Here is an 18,159-nt window from a genome sequence, read left to right as displayed (position 1 = left end):
TGATCTTAGTCTTCAACAGTATTCACGTTTTTATTTGTATATCTACATTTGAGTTTCCGAGGGTTTGTAAATTCACGTACATTTTTGCATAGTCCTATCACACAAATATGCTGTATGTACAGATGAAAGAATGAAATGGGTGAATGGGGAAGGAGGTGGACGTGGATTAATCCCCATTGTAAAAGGCTTTCAGTCCCCTGGGTCTCTCCTCTTCCCTTTCGCCCGTATCTAACTGGAATTACACCAGCCAGTAGTGTGCTCAGGAGGCCACCACTGGCCCTCCTTGCCTGCCTCTCTCCCTGCCTGAGAGATGAAAGGCTGGGATATAGGTGGACGCTAGATGAAGATAACGGGCTGATGGAGATGGATTGCAGGGGGGCAGAGGCCCGGGGAGGGGGGGTGCAGGGAGCCTAGCAAGGCTGGCTAATCAAATGAGAAATGGGCGCGAGGCAAAGCCTCTCGCACACATTGACTGAACAAAGAACACTTAACGGGGAAGAAGGACGAGCTCCCTCTTTCTCCATTTCTTTCTCTCGCTTTCCATCCTGTAGCGGTCAGAGTGGAGGATCACCGCTGAGATGACATACACTGAGTATACAAAACTCTTGTGCAAGACAAAAAGAGTTTGTGTCAAGAACTGCAATGCTGCTGGGTTTTTCACGCTCAACAGTTTCCCATGTGTATCAAGAATGGTCCACCACTCGACATCCAGCCAACTTGAAACAACTGTGGGAAGCATTGGAGTCAACATCGGCCAGCATCCCTGTGGAACGCTTTCAACACCTTGTAGAATCCATGCCTCAACGAATTGAGACTGTTCTCAGGACAAAAGGGGTGGGAGTGCAACTCAATATTAGTGAGGTGTTCTCTGGCCCCACCTTCCCCTTCTTTTGCTTCAGGGATTGTGTTCAGTAGGGAGAAGGAGTTTTCCATTCCATTCTGAACACAAGCTCAGGTAGTCCTCCAAAGACCTGTAGTCTAGTGTCCCAGCTACACAGAGCTGGTGTAGCAGCCAGGTTCCTCTTTGCATGATGTAGTATTTCAGGTTAGTTTGTAAGTCTTGTAAGGTTTTATCTGTACTCAAGGCTACTACAGCTTCAGTGCCCCACAGAGTCCCACTGTGGTCAGAAACCTAGCCCAGGCCTGATTCACGGCCCTGTTTTATGCCCACAATGTTTACTTTACTTGTATTTCCCTTAGCATAACGTATTTCCAATAACTCATCTTATAAATCATTTAAGCACAGGTTGTTTGGTATATTATAAGCCACTATCATAGCATGGATTTTTGAGGTGTAGCGTTACAAATGATAGTAGTTTGGCGTCTAAGTCTAGCGAAACGGGAACTGCGTAGACCGTCTTCCTTTACCAGTCAAGCTGAATTGTAATCATTTATACACAGGCTTATGCCCAGTAAAGACACGGTTACCTATCCATGAAGACAATACAATGAGGTAGAGCTGTGACGTGACAATGACAGGGAGTCATTATGTCAAGGTATGTTGAGAGTGGTATATAGATACTAATAATTGCTATCATCCAGTTTAGTAATGCAGTGCATGCCTGATGTCCAGCCAGCCTGCCTGTTTGTGGTTGGGTTGGGGTTGGCCCCCCCCTGATACAGTCATCAAATGGTTGATTACTTTCAGCCTGGTGAGGTAATCCAGTCCCCTCTGCCTAGTGTGTAGTAAACCAGGAGCACACACCCCCACTCTGGTCCACCATCCATCTTTCCAATTGCTCAGGCCTCCACATAAAAAAAGATTAAAACCCCCTTTTATTGCACGAGGGAATTAAATAACTTTTAGAATGTGGTTTCTTATAAATCACTGGCTAAATGAATATTCATTGTCAACCCGCCTCGTGTCTGAGAAAGACAAGAGAAGGGTTGGTCTTTATAGGGTAAAGTTTTACTCCGTGCGGCCCAATGACAGTGTTGGTTGAGTGAACCACTGCAGGGATTTATGAAGCTGTTAAAAGGGAAAACAGCATGCTACGGAGGACAGCGCTTCTGGGGCTGCTTTATAAGCAGGCACGCTAATCAAGACTAAATGCATTTTTACAAGCTCCTCACTAATAAGAGGAGATTTTAAAGCTTTATGGCCGTGGTGTCACAGGACAGGAGACAATGACTGGCCTCTCCTTTCTGTAGCCAAGGTCTCTGTCCAGTCAAACGAGTTTCAAGTTGACTTGAGTCACAATCAGCTGCATTTTATTGGACTAACAGGTGACAAAGGAACATTCAAGGTCTTGAAGTCATATTCGGCTTAACTCAAATGATGCGTCCTTCTGTTAAGAAAACATGACATTGGTGTGAGTATCTCTATATGAAAAGACAAAAACAGTGCTTTATTCAATGTAGCGATCACCCTAGGTAAGTAGCCTGTCTATCTCTTCTCCTGTACTGTGTATGTGGTCCTCAGAGCCCTCACTCCTCATTGAACAACCACACAAGGCCGGTAGTATAATAAATGAAGCCATAGATAGCCGAGGCAATGGGCCCTCCGACCGACCACTAATCGGAGTGGGGGAGCGCTCTGCTGAGAGCTGGTCCAATAGTAAATCAATATTGTAGATCAGCGCTCCATCTGGCTGGAAAATGAGCGGATCACCATAAACATCTGGCCAGCGCCGCGTCCTGGCTAATCACTGATGGCCGTATTGACTTAGTTACTGCTCGTTCATATGCTGCAGGACAGTTTTAAATGTACATTCTCCAGGCAGGGGCATTAATCAGGGGATATTTAGTGGAGGGCCTGAGAGGGGAGGGACCTGTAAATCAGTCAGTGTGGGGATAGGACCTGGGAGGATACAGACAGATAGACAGCTGTTAAATAGGGACATGTCATGCACAGTGTCGGTGTCCTGACAAGCAAGGACTGAATGAAAAACTTGACCAGGAACAATCTCAAAGCAATTCAGATACTGGGACTGAGGTAGAAGATTAAGAATGATAACGCATAAAATGGCCACCAAAATACCTTGGCCTCTGCATCCCTGCAGTGCTGCTACCGAAGAGTTAAAACAAGAGATTCCATTATGTAATTGTACTGATCCTTTCTCTTTGAGTGTCACTGTGATCCAACCCCAGCTTTTCTTCTTTACAGGATCACAGAGGGCTCGACAGCCACCACGTTCGAAGCACTAAAGGCTCGTATCCGGGAGCTGGAGAAACAGATCCTCCGAGGGGATAGATATAAGTGTCTCATCTGCATGGTAAGGAACCACTACACTCCTTTCTTCTCTGGCCATCAATGTGCTTTTCTCTCTGTCTCTATGCATGTCTACCATAAGAGTTTTTGAACCTAAGCAACCCGCCCATCCACTAGTATACCAACTCTTGGGTTGCCTCCCAAATGGCACCCTATTCCCCTTTTAGAGCGCTACTTTTTTATAAACTTTTTTAAATTGATTTTTTACCCCTTTATTTTCCTCCCATTTTCGTGGTATGCAATTGGTAGTTAGCCTTCTCATCACTGCAACTCCCGTACGGACTCGGGAGAGGCGAAGGCCGAGTGCCGTGCGTCTTCTGAAACACAACCCAGCCAAGCCGCACTGCTCCTTGACACAATGCCCATTTAACCCGGACGCCGGCCGCACCAATGTGTCGGAGGAAACGCCAAACACCTAGCGACCGTGTCAGCGTGCTCTGCTCCCGGCCCGCCACAGGAGTCACTAGTGCGCGTTGAGACAAGGACATCCCTGCCGGCCAAACCCTCCCCTAACCCGGATGACGCTGGGCCAATTGTGCGCCGCCGCATAGGTCTCCCGATCGTGGCCGGCTGCTACAGAGCCTGGACTTGAAACCAGAATCTCTAGTGGCCTTAAACCACTGCGCCACTCGGGAAGCCCTCAATAGAGTGCTACTTTTTGGTCAAAAGTAGTGCACTATATAGCGACTAGTGTGCCATTATGGATGCAGTTTTGTGGTGTGCAGGCAGAGACTTTGTGTTGACGTCTACTGTCTGGTGGTTGAAGTGATTCCTGCATGGCCTGAAAGTCAGCCCTCCTCCCTCCCTGCCCCCTGATGTGTGTGTCAGAGAGATTCTGTTGCACCAACTGTCGTATAACTTTGGAGCCCCAGTTGGAACCATCCCATTGAATTGGCCAATTACCACCCTGCAGCTTTGAGGACTTTATCTGACCATTTCAACTGATGGTTCATTATAACTTATTGACCCCCCCTTCCAAAATTAACTCCTCTCTTTTAGTTATTGATGGTCACCTTGGTGATTGACATCCATCAATGCATCCACTTCCTTGAGAGTTGAATATCTGTCATGTCCCTAATGACTGGCTCAGCTGTTCTGGTCTGAGAGAGAATCAGACAACATGGATTAACAACACCTCACACCTGACCAATCAGAATCCTTTCAGAGGTGTTCCTGAGAGTGTGTTGTGGTGGTACTTAGACCCCACCCACCCTGCCATCCTATCACCCTGCAGAATGAGTGAAGATGCCAGATGCCTTGGCAACCCCTGCTCCCTGGCCCCGGCCCGGGCCCACGACTCTGTGAAAAGCAAGCAATTACTGACGCCTGCCCCTCCTAAAGGTTGTCTCAGCCCCGGGGTGACAGACAGGAGAGGAGAATGGATGCATATTGATAACTCCTGCCCTCCGGTGACCATCGTAAAGCTCATTCGTCATTACTGTCTTTTCCTCCCGTCACAAATCTCACTCAGCCAGGCTGAGGAGTGAAGAAGCTCTTCACACCTGTTTGTTGACTAGGTTTTGTTCTCATTTTTTAGAAGGGTGAGGAAATAGCCTATGCAATGACCTGAAAGTCTAACCCACCAACAGTTGGTCAGGAGTTATATTTGACTGCTTACACCTCATCACTCATTTTGAAACACAAAGTGGCATGGGCTTGTTAGGCAGTAGAGTTGAGGATCTTTCTCTACAAGCTCGTCAAGGAGTTTGTTTGTAGTCTGTGTTATCTGAACACTCGTTAAAGCATCATACAGGCAGACCACCTCAGCAGGTTCTTGTCAGTGAATCTCTACCACCACCTACTGTTGCTTTATGGAACTGGACACTAGATGGAGGCATTGGATTTCACATCATCTTCACATTCAGTGTTCCCTGTTCTGTTTCAGTACATTTCATACAAAGAGCATATTCTGGCCTGTAAAATGATCTATAGCTTATTTTGACCAGAGCCTGCCACAAGTCTCAAACACATCACAAGAACTGCAACAGAAACTCTTATTGGCCTCTCTCTCCAGTGCCGCCTGATGTTGTGTGTGTGAGTGCATGTGTCGGTGTCCGTCCAGTCCGTCCGTACCCGTTTCTTTCTATGCTTTGTAGTCCGCCACATTCTAGTGCTCAGCAGTGCCCCCTCTGTACTTCCCTACAGAGGAAGAGATTCCAAACAGACAGGGCTGAAGACAAGAATCTGGGCCAATGGGGGCGGGCCCTCGCGGTAACAGCGCCAAATGAGAGGCGGGTTGCTGAGAGCTCAAAGCCCCTCCCCCCGCTGAGCATTTACTGTTTGTATAGAGGCTACGTTATGGGCTGCAGTGGCGGCGGGATTAAACGGCTGCTCCCGCTCCGGAGGGTAAGGCTCTCTGTGCTCATCCACCCTCCTTCCCTCTGCCCGTCTGCTCGCTGGGCTGGCCGCCTCCCTCCTCCATGCCTGTGCTTCTAGCTGTGCTGCCTGGTGCTTTGGTTTGGTGCCGTCGTTCGTCAAGACTTGTCCAGTGTTGTGCCGTGTGTGCCTGCAACCGTGCATTTGTGTCAGTCCACACAGTTCCCCTTTAAACTCTTATGCTAATGTTCTGTCTCCCCCTTGTGGCAGGACTCGTACACGATGCCCCTCACCTCCATCCAGTGCTGGCACGTCCACTGTGAGGAATGCTGGCTCAGGACTCTGGTGAGCACCCAACACCAATCCACCCAGCCTCCACAACACATCACAACACTGCTGTTGCATGGCAACACTACTTATCACATTTCAGCCACTGACTATAGAACAGTTTCATAGTGAGTGAACATCCCACTTCACTCACTCACTCACACACACACACACACACACACACACAACCCTGAAACAAATAGGTCTACTCTAACCTCTGAATTATACCCTCTTAGGTGTAAACACACAAACTTAAAACACACACACTCTTGAGCTATTGTTTTGTTGTTCATTTTTTCTAATTTGGTCGTTGGTCAGTGATTAGCCAGTGGAAGCTTTGGATAATGAAGTAAATTATTTAGACAATTTTGTCGCATCTGACCACAAGGGTGTAAGTACCTCTTCTCCTCTCTTTACAAGCACAGTAGTGAGTCCCACCTAACTCATGAACCCTTATTGTATAGTACAGTAGGCCCAACCAGGCAGGGAAACCTCCAAGATCTCTGCTGTATGTTTTGGGGAGGATTTGTTGTCACTAAGACACTCCCTCCTCATCCTCTCCTCCTGTTTTTTGCTACTACACACGGAAGCAATTCGTAAGAAAATGTTTCCCAGCCACAGGTCAGCCCCCCTCATCCTCCTCCAATACCCAATATATTAAATATGCTGCTGTGTGGTGGAAGGGGAAGTCTGAGGGGTGGATAAGAAATGTGTGCCTGCTGCAGCAGCTTGTTCCTAATGTGGGCATTCAAATGTTGCCCGAAGACAGCAATACAAGCGTTGTGCTTCAGGGCTCCCCTCATATTGATCCAAGTAAAAGCGTGTAACCATCAGACCTTTTTTATGGCCACACCGTACACCAGGCTCATTAAGATCAGGTAACTATTTTATTCTATATGAAGAAACGAAAGAAAGGACCTGCCGTCATTTCTTTGTGTAAAGAGAAGAGAGATGTAGGAACCTGGTTGTCATTGGAGCCAGGGTGCAGGGTAGAGGACGGGGGTGAAGGGGGGGTTCTTAGTATATAAGAAGGCAGCTGGTACGGTAGCTAGTGTGTCTGATTTTATTCACTTTCAAAATGAACCTGTAGGCTGTGAAGACAACGAGTTTGGGCTTGGTCCAAGACTCCCTAACAGTTTTTGTGTTACTGCATGCTGCTGTTATGGAGACCACCTCTACTCAAGGCCATCCGCCATCTTCTTAGCCTGGTCATCTCTAGACATGAGCAAACTTGTTGGGAGCCACAAATCCTCTTTGCACCGTGGTGTGAGAGCAACTCGGGCCCCCAGCTGCCCCCCGACTCCTGCTTCTGGCAGCACAGAGACTCCACTGTTTGCTTACAGCTGTGTGCTCCCTTGTCTGGCAAAGATTTATTAACCCCTTTCTGCAAGCCAGGGCCTGACCCTGTGCACTCAGGTTTACACACACACAGGGCTAACCCAGCCCACCACATCAGTGTGTCAGGGATCAGTGTATGAACTCTGTGTCCTCTGCATACTCTGACTAGAACCGTTAGCCAGATAGATCCCAGGTCAGTCAGGGAGTGCCTCTGACTTTACATACACAGGTCCCTGTGTGCTGGAAGTTGACTCTCACTCTGAGCACAAACACTGGTAGTAGACTATACCCCTTCACAGTGTGGCTCCAGTAACCTTCCCCATAACTCTCATTTCTCTTTCCTGTTATGAGCCAGTGACAGGAGACCAGTGAAAGCTGGTAGTCTACATGTCTTTCGTGTTTTGAGCTGGTGGTATGTCAGCACTTGTAGGGGGAGGCGTTCAGCTAGATGACACTTGGCAGGCTCAATCAAACGCTCAAAATATTTGAAAGAAAACAAATTTGAACACAGGTCGGATACATGCCAGGGTAAGTGTTCAGGGCCCAGATTCACAAAACCTTAAGACATTTCTTCTTAACTGCATTTTTTACTTAACTATAGACTTATGGAGAAAGTAAAGCAAAGTTGCTATTCCTCAAAAAGGTTATTGGAAATGTTATTGCGCTATTTCTTATGCTTCTCCTTAAGCAAAAAGATCAATCTAATTCTTGAATATACACTGCTCAAAAAAATAAAGGGAACACTAAAATAACACATCCTAGATCTGAATGAATGAAATATTCTTATTAAATACTTTTTTCTTTACAAGTTGAATGTGCTGACAACAAAATCACACAAAAATGATTATTAAATCAAATGTATCAACCCATGGAGGTCTGGATTTGGAGTCACACTCAAAATTAAAGTGGAAAACCACACTACAGGCTGATCCAACTTTGATGTACTGTAATTTCTGGACTATTAAGCGCACCTGAATATAAGCCGCACCCACTGATAAAAAAAAATAATGTATTTTGTACATAAATAAGCCGCACATGTCTATAAGCCGCAGGTGCCTACCGGTACATTGAAACAAATGAACTTTACACATCCTTTAAACGAAACACGGCTTGTAACAAAATAAATAGGCTTTAACGAAATACGGCTTGTAACAAAAATAAATAGGCTTTAACGAAACACGGCTTGTTACAAAAATTAAACAGTAGCCTACCAATAAAGTCATTGGTCACTATCTTCCTCCTCCTGTGCACTGAAACCACTGAAGTCATCTCCTTCGGTGTCGGAGTTGAATAGCCTCAGAATTGCTTCATCCGATGTTGGATCGTTTTCATTGTCGCTCTCGTCACTTTCATCCGGCGGCAAATTCCCAGCTGAACTGCCCTTAACAACACGCAGCAGTCCAGCCTTTCGAAACCCGTTGATGATAGTGGATTTTTTGACAATGCTCCACGCTGTCAGGGTCCACTGGCAGACTTGACCATAAGTGGCTCTTCGCATGTGGCCCGTTTTAGTGAAGGATTTCTCCCCACTTGTCATCCAAGCCTCCCACTGAACACGGAGCGCCACCTTAAATGCACGATTTACACTGATGTCGAGTGGCTGCAAATACTTTGTTGTGCCCCCAGGAATCACAGCTGGAATTGAGTTTGTCCTCTTGATGGCTTCTTTCACAGAATCTGTTAGGTGGGCCCTCATGCTGTCCAACACAAGCAATGCCTTGTTCTTGTGAAAGAATCCTCCCGGTCGCTTGCCGTAACACTCTGTATGCCATTCATGCATTAGGCCTTCCGTCATCCATCCTTTCTTGTTGACTTTCATAACAATTCCTCTCTGGAATTTTTCTTTTGGCATCGTCATGCGTTTAAAAATCAACATTGGTGGAAGCTTTTCTCCCGATGCCGTGCAGCTCAGAACACAGGTGAAGTGCGTTTTTTCATGCCCAGTTGTTTTCAGCGTGACGGATGATTCGCCTTTCCTGTTGACAGTCCGAGTGAGAGGCAGGTCAAACGTCAGAGGAACCTCATCCATATTTATGATGTCGTGCGGGCCGATGGAATGCTCCTCTATCTTTGCATCAGTGAATTTGCGGAAGTTTGAAACTTTTTCCTCGTAGTCGGGAGGGAGCTGCTGACACAGACTCGTCTGTACCCTGATGGACAGGCCTTTACGTCTCATAAATGTTAGACACCACGATGGTCCACCTCTAAAATCCTCAAACTTCATTGCGGTGGTTGTTTTGGCTTTCAGTCAGATCTGCACAGTTGAAACACCTCGGCCGTCTGCTCTCTGTGTGTTGACCCAGTCGTCAAGCTCATTTTCTAGTTCGGGCCATCTGCTTTTCTTCCCTCTAAAAGCTTTTGTTGTCTTTATGCACTGAGTCAGTTCCTCACGCTGCTGTTTCCAACGTCTTATCATCGACTCATTAAGGCCAAGCTCCCGTGCAACAGCTCTATTTCCTTTTCCAACAGCCAGATCGATCGCCTTCAACTTGAAAGCTGCATCATATGCATTTCTCTGTGTCTTTGCCATGATGAGGGTGACAAAATGACTACCGTAATCAGAATGATGGGAAGTTTGAGCGCGCTCGATTTACGTCACATTATGTGACGGTGCTCAGTTTTTTGGCGGCATGAATCTTGTGAAAGAAAAAAGTAGCGGCTTATAGTCCGGAAATTACGGTAATGTCCTTAAAACAAGTAAAAATGAGGCTCAGTAGTGTGTGTGGCCTCCACGTGCCTGTATGACCTCCCTACGCCTGGGCATGCTCCTCATGAGGTGGCGGATGGTCTCCTGAGGGATCTCCTCCCAGACCTGGACTAAAGCATCCGCCAACTCCTGGACAGTCTGTGGTGGATGGAGCGAGACATGATGTCCCAGAGGTGCTCAAATGGATTCAGGTCTGGGGAACGGGCGGGCCAGTCCATAGCATCAATGCCTTACCTCTTGCAAGAACTGCTGACACACTCCAGCCACATGAGGTCTAGCATTGTCTTGCATTAGGAGGAACCCAGGGCCAACAGCACCAGCATATGGTCTCACAAGGCGTCTGAAGATCTCATCTCGGTACCTAATGGCAGTCAGGCTACCTCTGGCGAGCACATCGAGGGCTGTGCGGCCCCCCAAAGAAATGCCACCCCACACCATGACTGACCCACCGCCAAACCGGTCATGCTGGAGGATGTTGCAGGCAGCAGAACGTTCTCCACGGCATCTCCAGACTGTTACTCCTGTCACATGTGCTCAGTGTGAACCTGCTTTCATCTGTGAAGAGCACAGGGCGCCAGTGGCGAATTTGCCAATCTTGGTGTTCTCTGGGAAATGCCAAACGTCCTGCACGGTGTTGTGCTGTAAGCACAACCCCCACCTGTGGACGTTGGGCCCTCATACCACCCTCATGGAGTCTGTTTCTGACCGTTTGAGCAGACACATGCACATTTGTGGCCTGCTTGAGGTCATTTTGCAGGGCTCTTGCAGTGCTCCTCCTGCTCCTCCTTGCACAAAGGCGGAGGTAGCGGTCCTGCTGCTGGGTTGTTGCCCTCCTACGGCCTCCTCCACGTCTCCTGATGTACTGGCCTGTCTCCTGGTAGCGCCTCCATGCTCTGGACACTACGCTGACAGACACAGCAAACCTTCTTGCCACAGCTCGCATTGATGTGCCATCCTGGATGAGCTGCACTACCTGAGCCACTTGTGTGGGTTGTAGACTCCGTCTCATGCTACCACTAGAGTGAAAGCACCGCCAGCATTCAAAAGTGACCAAAACATCAGCCAGGAAGCATAGGAACTGAGAAGTGGTCTGTGGTCACCACCTGCAGAACCACTCCTTTATTGGGGGTGTCTTGCTAATTGCCTATAATATCCACCTGTTGTCTATTCCATTTGCACAACAGCATGTGCAATGTATTGTCAATCAGTGTTGCTTCCTAAGTGGACAGTTTGATTTCACAGAAGTGTGATTGACTTGGAGTTACATTGTGTTGTTTAGGTGTTCCCTTTTATTTTTTTGAGCAGTGTACATTTCTTGGATTTGTTCTTACTTCCAAGATAGCTAAACCGTTGTCTTAAACTCTGAGCAGTGAGAGAATAGGCTCATGAAAGCAACTGAACATGTTTAATTCACTCACAAAGTTTCAGTATTAAATATTTTAAACCCAAGAAGATGTTTTAGAACAGTCATTTCAGTATGAAATATGTTAATGAGATTGCCATTGCTAGCTAGATAGCTAGCTAAATTGGTTGCCTAGCAACAAACATCTTATAAGAAAATATTTGAGAAGTTCATAAGAAAATCATATCTTAAGATATTGTTGAGGAATTGCACTTAAGTTTCCGAAGAAAAAAGAAGTTGTTGCGTAAGAAGTGTTTTGTGAATCAGGGCCCAGTTAGATGGCTCGGTTGGCAGATTGTATGGTTGTGTGGCAGCCCTCCCTCCTGCCGTGGCAGACGCCCGTCTCTCTCTCCACTCGGGGCAGCAGCACCTCGTGTGGCACAGAGAGAGAGGAGAGACCACACAGCTCACCTTGCCCTGCTCTCAGCTCCTGCACCCATTGCCTTTTAATTACACCCTGTACACAGCTTTATAGGAGATGGCAGTGATTCAAAGTGGGAGAGAGCAGAGCAGGAACCTTGGAACAGGATGATGAGCAGGCTTTGATGCTCCACTGTAGGCCATCTGTCACTGACGGAGGCATGTGTGGGGATTTATACACTGGCTGAATGTGGTTTTATACCCGTTATGTACTGATGTGGTTGTTTTGATCTAAACTCAGCAAAAAAAGAAACGTCCCTTTTTCAGGACTCTGTCTTTCAAAGATAATTTGTAAGAATCCAAATAACTTCACAGATCTTCATTGTGAAGGGCTTAAACACTGTTTCCCATGCTTGTTCAATGAACCATAAACAATTAATGCACCTGTGGAACGGTCGTTAAGACAAGAACAGCTTACAGATGGTAGGAAATTAAGGTCACAGTTATGAAAACTTTGGACACTAAAGATGCCTTTCTACTGACTCTGAAAAACACAAAAAGAAAGATGCCCAGGGTCCCTTCTCATCTGCATGAATGTGCCTTAGGCATGCTGCAAGGCATGCGGACTGCAAATGTGGCCAAGGCAATAATTTGCAATGTCGTACTGTGAGACGTCTTCGACAGTGCTACAGTGAGACAGGACGGACAGCTGATTGTCCTCGCAGTGGCAGACCTTGTGTAACAACACCTGCACAGAATTGGTACATCCGAACATCACACCTGCGGGACAGGTACAGGATGGCAACAGCAACTGCCCGAGTTACACCAGGAACGCACAATCCCTCCATCAGTGCTCAGACTGTCCGCAATAGGGTGAGAGAGGCTGGACTGAGGGCTTGTAGGCCTATTGTAGGCAGGTCCTCACCAGACATCACTGGCAACAACGTCACCTATGGACACACACCCACCGTCGCTGGACCAGACAGGATTGGGGAAAAGTGCTCTTCACCAACGAGTCACGGTTTTGTCTCACCAAGGGTGATGGTCGGATTCGCGTTTATCATCGAAGGAATGAGCGTTACACCGAGGCCTGTACTCTGGAGCGGGATTGATTTGTAGGTGGAGGGTCCGTCATGGTCTGGGGCGGTGTGTCACAGCATCATCGGACTGAGCTTGTTGTCATTGCAGGCAATCTCAACGCTGTGCGTTACAGGGAAGACATCCTCCTCCCTCATGTGGTACCCTTCCTGCAGGCTCATCCTGACATGACCCTCCAGCATGACAATGCCTCCAGCCATACTGCTCGTTCTGTGTATTTCCTGCAAGACAGGAATGTCAGTGTTCTGCCATGGCCAGCGAAGAGACCGAATCTCAATCCCATTGAGCACGTCTGGGACCTGTTGGATCAGAGGGTGAGGGCTACAGCCATTCCTCCCAGAAATGTCCTGGAACTTGCAGGTGCCTTGGTGGAAGAGTGGGCTAACATCTCACAGCACGACCTAGCAAATCTGGTGCAGTCCATGGGGAGGAGATGCACTGCAGTACTTAATGCAGCTGTTGGCCACACCAGATACTAACTTTTGATTTTGACCCCCCCCCCCCCATTTGTTCAGTGACACATTATTCAATTTCTTTTAGTCACGTCTGTGGAACTTGTTCAGTTATGTCTCAGTTGTTGAATCTTATGTTCATACACGTATTTACACATGTTAAGTACATACAGTGGGGCAAAAAAGTATTTAGTCAGCCACCAATTGTGCAAGTTCTCCCACTTCAAAAGATGAGAGGCCTGTAATTTTCATCATAGGTACACTTCAACTATGACAGAAAAAACAAAAATCCAGAAAATGTATTTGCAAATTATGGTGGAAAATAAGTATTTGGTCAATATCAAAAGTTTATCTCAATACTTTGTTATATACCCTTTGTTGGCAATGACAGAGGTCAAACGTTTTCTGTAAGTCTTCACAAGGTTTTCACACACTGTTGCTGGTATTTTGGCCCATTCCTCCATGCAGATCTCCTCTAGAGCAGTGATGTTTTGGGGCTGTTGCTGGGCAACACGGACTTTCAACTCCCTCCAAAGATTTTCTATGGGGTTGAGATCTGGAGACTGGCTAGGCCACTCCAGGACCTTGAAATGCTTCTTACAAAGCCACTCCTTCGTTGCCTGGGCGGTGTGTTTGGGATCATTGTCATGCTGAAAGACCCAGCCACGTTTCATCTTCAATGCCCTTGCTGATGGTAGGCTTTGTTACTTTGGTCCCAGCTCTCTGCAGGTCATTCACTAGGTCCCCCCTTGTGGTTCTGGGATTTTTGCTCACCGTTCTTGTGATCATTTTGACCCCACGGGGTGAGATCTTGCGTGGAGCCCCAGATCGAGGGAGATTATCAGTGGTTTTGTATGTCTTCCATTTCCTAATAATTGCTCCCACAGTTGATTTCTTCAAACCAAGCTGCTTACCTATTGCAGATTCAGTCTTCCCAGGCTGGTGCAGGTCTACAATTTTGTTTCTGGTGTCCTTTGACAGCTCTTTAGTCTTGGCCATAGTGGAGTTTGGAGTGTGACTGTTTGAGTTTGTGGACAGGTGTCTTTTATACTGATAACAAGTTCAAACAGGTGCCATTAATACAGGTAACGAGTGGAGGACAGAGGAGCCTCTTAAAGAAGAAGTTACATGTCTGTGAGAGCCAGAAATCTTGCTTGTTTGTAGGTGACCAAATACTTATTTTCCACCATAATTTGCAAATAAATTCATTAAAAATCCTACAATGTGATTTTCTGGATTTTTTTTTCTCATTTGGCCTGTCATAGTTGAAGGGTACCTATGATGAAAATTACAGGCCTCTCACATATTTTTAAGTGGAAGAACTTGCACAATTGGTGGCTGACTAAAAACTTTTTTGCCCCACTGTACATGAAAATAAACGCAGTTGACAGTGAGAGGGCGTTTATTGCTGAGTTTATTACAGGACCATCTCTGTACTGTCAGTCTAAGTACTGCATACTATTTCACCAGGGTAGTAAAAGGACCGATGCATTCTCTATGCTTTATTGAAACCCTCAACTGTTCATATTGTGGCCTCAACAATGACATGTTTCTCTCTCTCGCTGTCCCACAGGGAAACAAGAAACTGTGCCCACAATGCAACACCATCACGTCGCCAGGAGATCTAAGGCGCGTCTACATGTGAAGAAGATGGCGCCTGCCCTGACCGGCCTACACCTCCATCCCCTCCTCCCTCCATTTGTTCCTCATATTTCCATTTGCTCTCTCAGTATTTGTTTTTGTTGACCTTACGTGAGCCTGGGTTTGTGAAGCCCCTTCAGAGCTTAGAGAGATTACTGATGTATTGAATGACTCTTCAGACCAGGGGAGGACTGACTGATCAACCAACCAACCAAACATTGGAACAGAACCTAACCAAGTAGTTCATTATGACCGAGTGTTCTCAGAATGACTAACCAACCACCCCTCACTGGCTCCCTCCACCCTGCCCTCTAGTGGTGGACGATCTATCCAGTCAGATGCCCTCTGGTGGTGGGTGGTCTAGTCCAGTCAGATACCCTGCCCTCTAGTGGTGAGTGGTCTAGTCCTGTCAGATACCCTCCACCCTGGCTGACACTTCTGGTTCTGTGTTTTTTGATCCTGTAGCTCCGATGACCCAGCTTCACACTGCTGTGTTACTCACTGAGCACCATCATCCCTGCGGAGAGGTGTGTTCAGGTGGCAGGAGGTGGTGGTGTAACTCCCTCTGTGGAAAACCCCCCTCAGCCAAGCTAGATATTAAGCTGACCACCGGTAGTCGCACCCTGCTTGAAGACTTGGTAAGGGGGAAAGGAAACCAATCAACTCTTTCAGCGTTCAACCAAACAGACAACCTCGGAACATCCAGGGGATCCTCTTGTTCTTTTCAACCTCCTTTTCCCTTCAGTTGTGGTGTTATAGTGAAGTCAACCAAATCCCAAGAATCAGTGCAAGCACATGTATAATAGTCTGTGTATGTTTACAGTGTTGTGTGTAAATGACATAGAGGTTACACTTGTATACATATGTACGCACACATACACACGCACACATACACACACAAAGTATATATTATTAAAGTCCAGTTTTTATTTTGAGTTTTGGTGAGGGGGGGGGGGGGGGGGGTGTTTTAAAAAAATGGACAAAAAGAATGCCCTCTGTATTTTTAAACCAATTTTGTCATCTTGAGGTTGAAGTTATATTTCATTGTACAGGAATACATTTAAAGTAATAATAATAAACCACTCAATTAGAAATTCAAGGTTTAGATGGTGTACATTTTTCATTAAACTATACAGTAACATCTGTAGAAGATTTAAACCTAAAGCAAGAAGATGATTTTTATTTTGTTTTTTTAATGGAATGTAAAGATTCAAATGGCTCTAACCCTAGACTAGGAGAGATGATGGCTTTGAATTGTTACAGAGCTGCAACGCTGGCCAAACAGCTATTTTCAAAATCGCAACCTGGAACGCAGTTGAGTTAACCTCCACCTCCCACCTCAGTTTTTGATCATATAACTTTACTAATCACTTTGGTTTTCTGTTTTGTCCTCTGCTCTGATAAAGCCCCATAAAATGCTTCTCCTCCAGAAATGTTTGAGTGTTCCTTCCATTGTGCTACCCAGCAAAGGCTCCACCCTGGCAACTCGTAACGGTAGGTCCTTCCCATCTGTAAGGGAAAAGAGGAGTGGGCCGCCATGTTGGGTTGGCCAACTGATTGCCAAAGCCCAGTGACTGGACACTACCCCACAGCAAGGTGGTGTGCTTTGTATTTGTAAAACTATGTATCCTGTGATGTCTGTATTGATGTATGCTGACAAAAAATAAAGAAATGAAAGGTTTATGACTGAATTCAAACCCCAACGGAAACCCTGAAGATATATTAACACATGTACAGAAAGCTTCCATTTTTTTGTGAAGGGGAACAATAGATGAAGACTTTAGTCACAAATGCAAAGATTTTTATATTTATTTCAGTCCAGACCTGGTTTCTCTTCATGGACTACTGTTTTCAGAACTTTCTCCAGTTTAGTGCTTATTGCATTGGTTTAGGTTTAAGATTCTTTCACCATCTCCCTCCATTGTTGATTTAGATGCTATTTTATGGTGACTATTTGATAATGATCGCTACAATGTAGACATACAGCAGGTTTGTTTTCATAGAAGCAGTACACATCTTTAGTACAGTATTGTTTCTATAAAGGGTATGTCTTGGAGCAGCCTGTTAGAAGTTATGATCACAGGCTCATAGAACCTAAAAGGATCTGTAGAATTGTTCCAAAGTTATTTTCCCAATACCTCTGTTCATACAGTACATGTATAGGTTTTTGTTCTAGTTCCACTTTGCAGTCACATGTACAGGTAACCATGCATAGGAAAATGAACACTTAAAGCTGTGCTAAGGTATGTGTGGGTCACCTTTGAACCCGTGGTAGGATGTTTAAGCTTGCTACACCTGTGTGTCAAGACAAGAGCTGTGACTTCTGTGAATCTGCTTCACAACACTGTTGAGAATTAAGGGTTAAGCTCTTCTCACTGTGGTTCCTTCAACTGGAGATTTATTTCAACCTGCCCCAAAGATGACAAATTGCACAAGATGATTGTGTCAAATAATTTGTGTCTTTGTATATTCTTGAAAATGGTACGTGTCTTTCCCGTTTGTAAACTACATTTGACATTAATTAAATGATTGTAAATCTGAAAGTTGTCCTCGCGTGCTGCCATTATTCCCAGAGCTCATCACTCATTGCTCCTTACTCTCTTTAGGTCCGGAATATAAATCTAGTTCAAGGTCCAATGCAGCCGTTTTTATCTCAATATCAAATAATGTATGGATAACAACTATGATTGTTTTCAAGTAAAACGGATCAAAAAGAAAAAAAGAGCAATTTGTCAAATAATTTTGCTAGGACTGTCTGGGAGTGGTCTGAGTGGGGAGGGGAAAACTGAAAACCAGCTGTTATTGGTAGAGCGGTTGTGGGTCTATTATACAGTATATTGGGTGGGTCTAATCCTGAATGCTGATTGGTTAAAACCCGCATTCCAGCCGGTGTTTATTCCACAATTTACCACTGGCTAAAATGCATATTTACTCTGTTCCATCTGACTGCGCAATCCACTGTCTCATCAGCCCAGCCAGGCAATATAAAAGCTTGATCTCTGCTATAAAAAGCATCTAGACATTATTTCACATTTCTTTAAGACTAACATTACGTTTTCAACAGTGAAGTTTTGTATAAACCTTACTGTTTGTCTTTCTGACATTTGCAACATTGTTTCAATATTCAAATTCAATCTCTAGCTGTTGCATACTAAATAATGAAGGTCAGGATGAGACAGACAGGCAGGCAGCTTTTCTTAGCCAGTCGAAATCATGAATCAACATCATTTTTTATGGATATCTACAAAGAAAAAGCTAAATTATGTGCAGCCTGTTTGCAGTCTTTCATGCTTCAGTTTGAAGTTAT

General features: G+C 45.7%; 1 protein-coding gene across 10 annotated transcripts in view; it reads left to right on the top strand.

The window, feature by feature from the left end:
* Positions 1-16,533, top strand: part of LOC139386586 (E3 ubiquitin-protein ligase RNF220-like) — a 164,650-nt gene extending 148,117 nt beyond the window's left edge. For 5 of the 10 annotated variants that reach the window (XM_071132254.1, XM_071132260.1, XM_071132258.1 and 2 more), the window contains 4 exons: positions 3,107-3,215; positions 5,357-5,557; positions 5,798-5,872; positions 14,785-16,533. In XM_071132254.1, coding sequence (XP_070988355.1) covers positions 3,107-3,215; positions 5,357-5,557; positions 5,798-5,872; positions 14,785-14,856 — 457 coding nt within the window. In that variant the 3' untranslated portion in view covers positions 14,857-16,533. The remainder of the gene's footprint in view (positions 1-3,106; positions 3,216-5,356; positions 5,558-5,797; positions 5,873-14,784) is intronic. The other 5 variants (XM_071132255.1, XM_071132263.1, XM_071132264.1 and 2 more) reach the window with 1 other exon arrangement.
* Positions 16,534-18,159: the final 1,626 nt, after the last annotated feature.

This window comes from Oncorhynchus clarkii, chromosome 28 (assembly GCF_045791955.1).
Source record: "Oncorhynchus clarkii lewisi isolate Uvic-CL-2024 chromosome 28, UVic_Ocla_1.0, whole genome shotgun sequence".
In the NCBI taxonomy this organism is placed as follows: domain Eukaryota; kingdom Metazoa; phylum Chordata; class Actinopteri; order Salmoniformes; family Salmonidae; genus Oncorhynchus; species Oncorhynchus clarkii.
The sequence above is the reverse complement of the archived record's forward strand: the minus strand, read 5'-3'. Positions and strand labels throughout refer to the sequence as shown.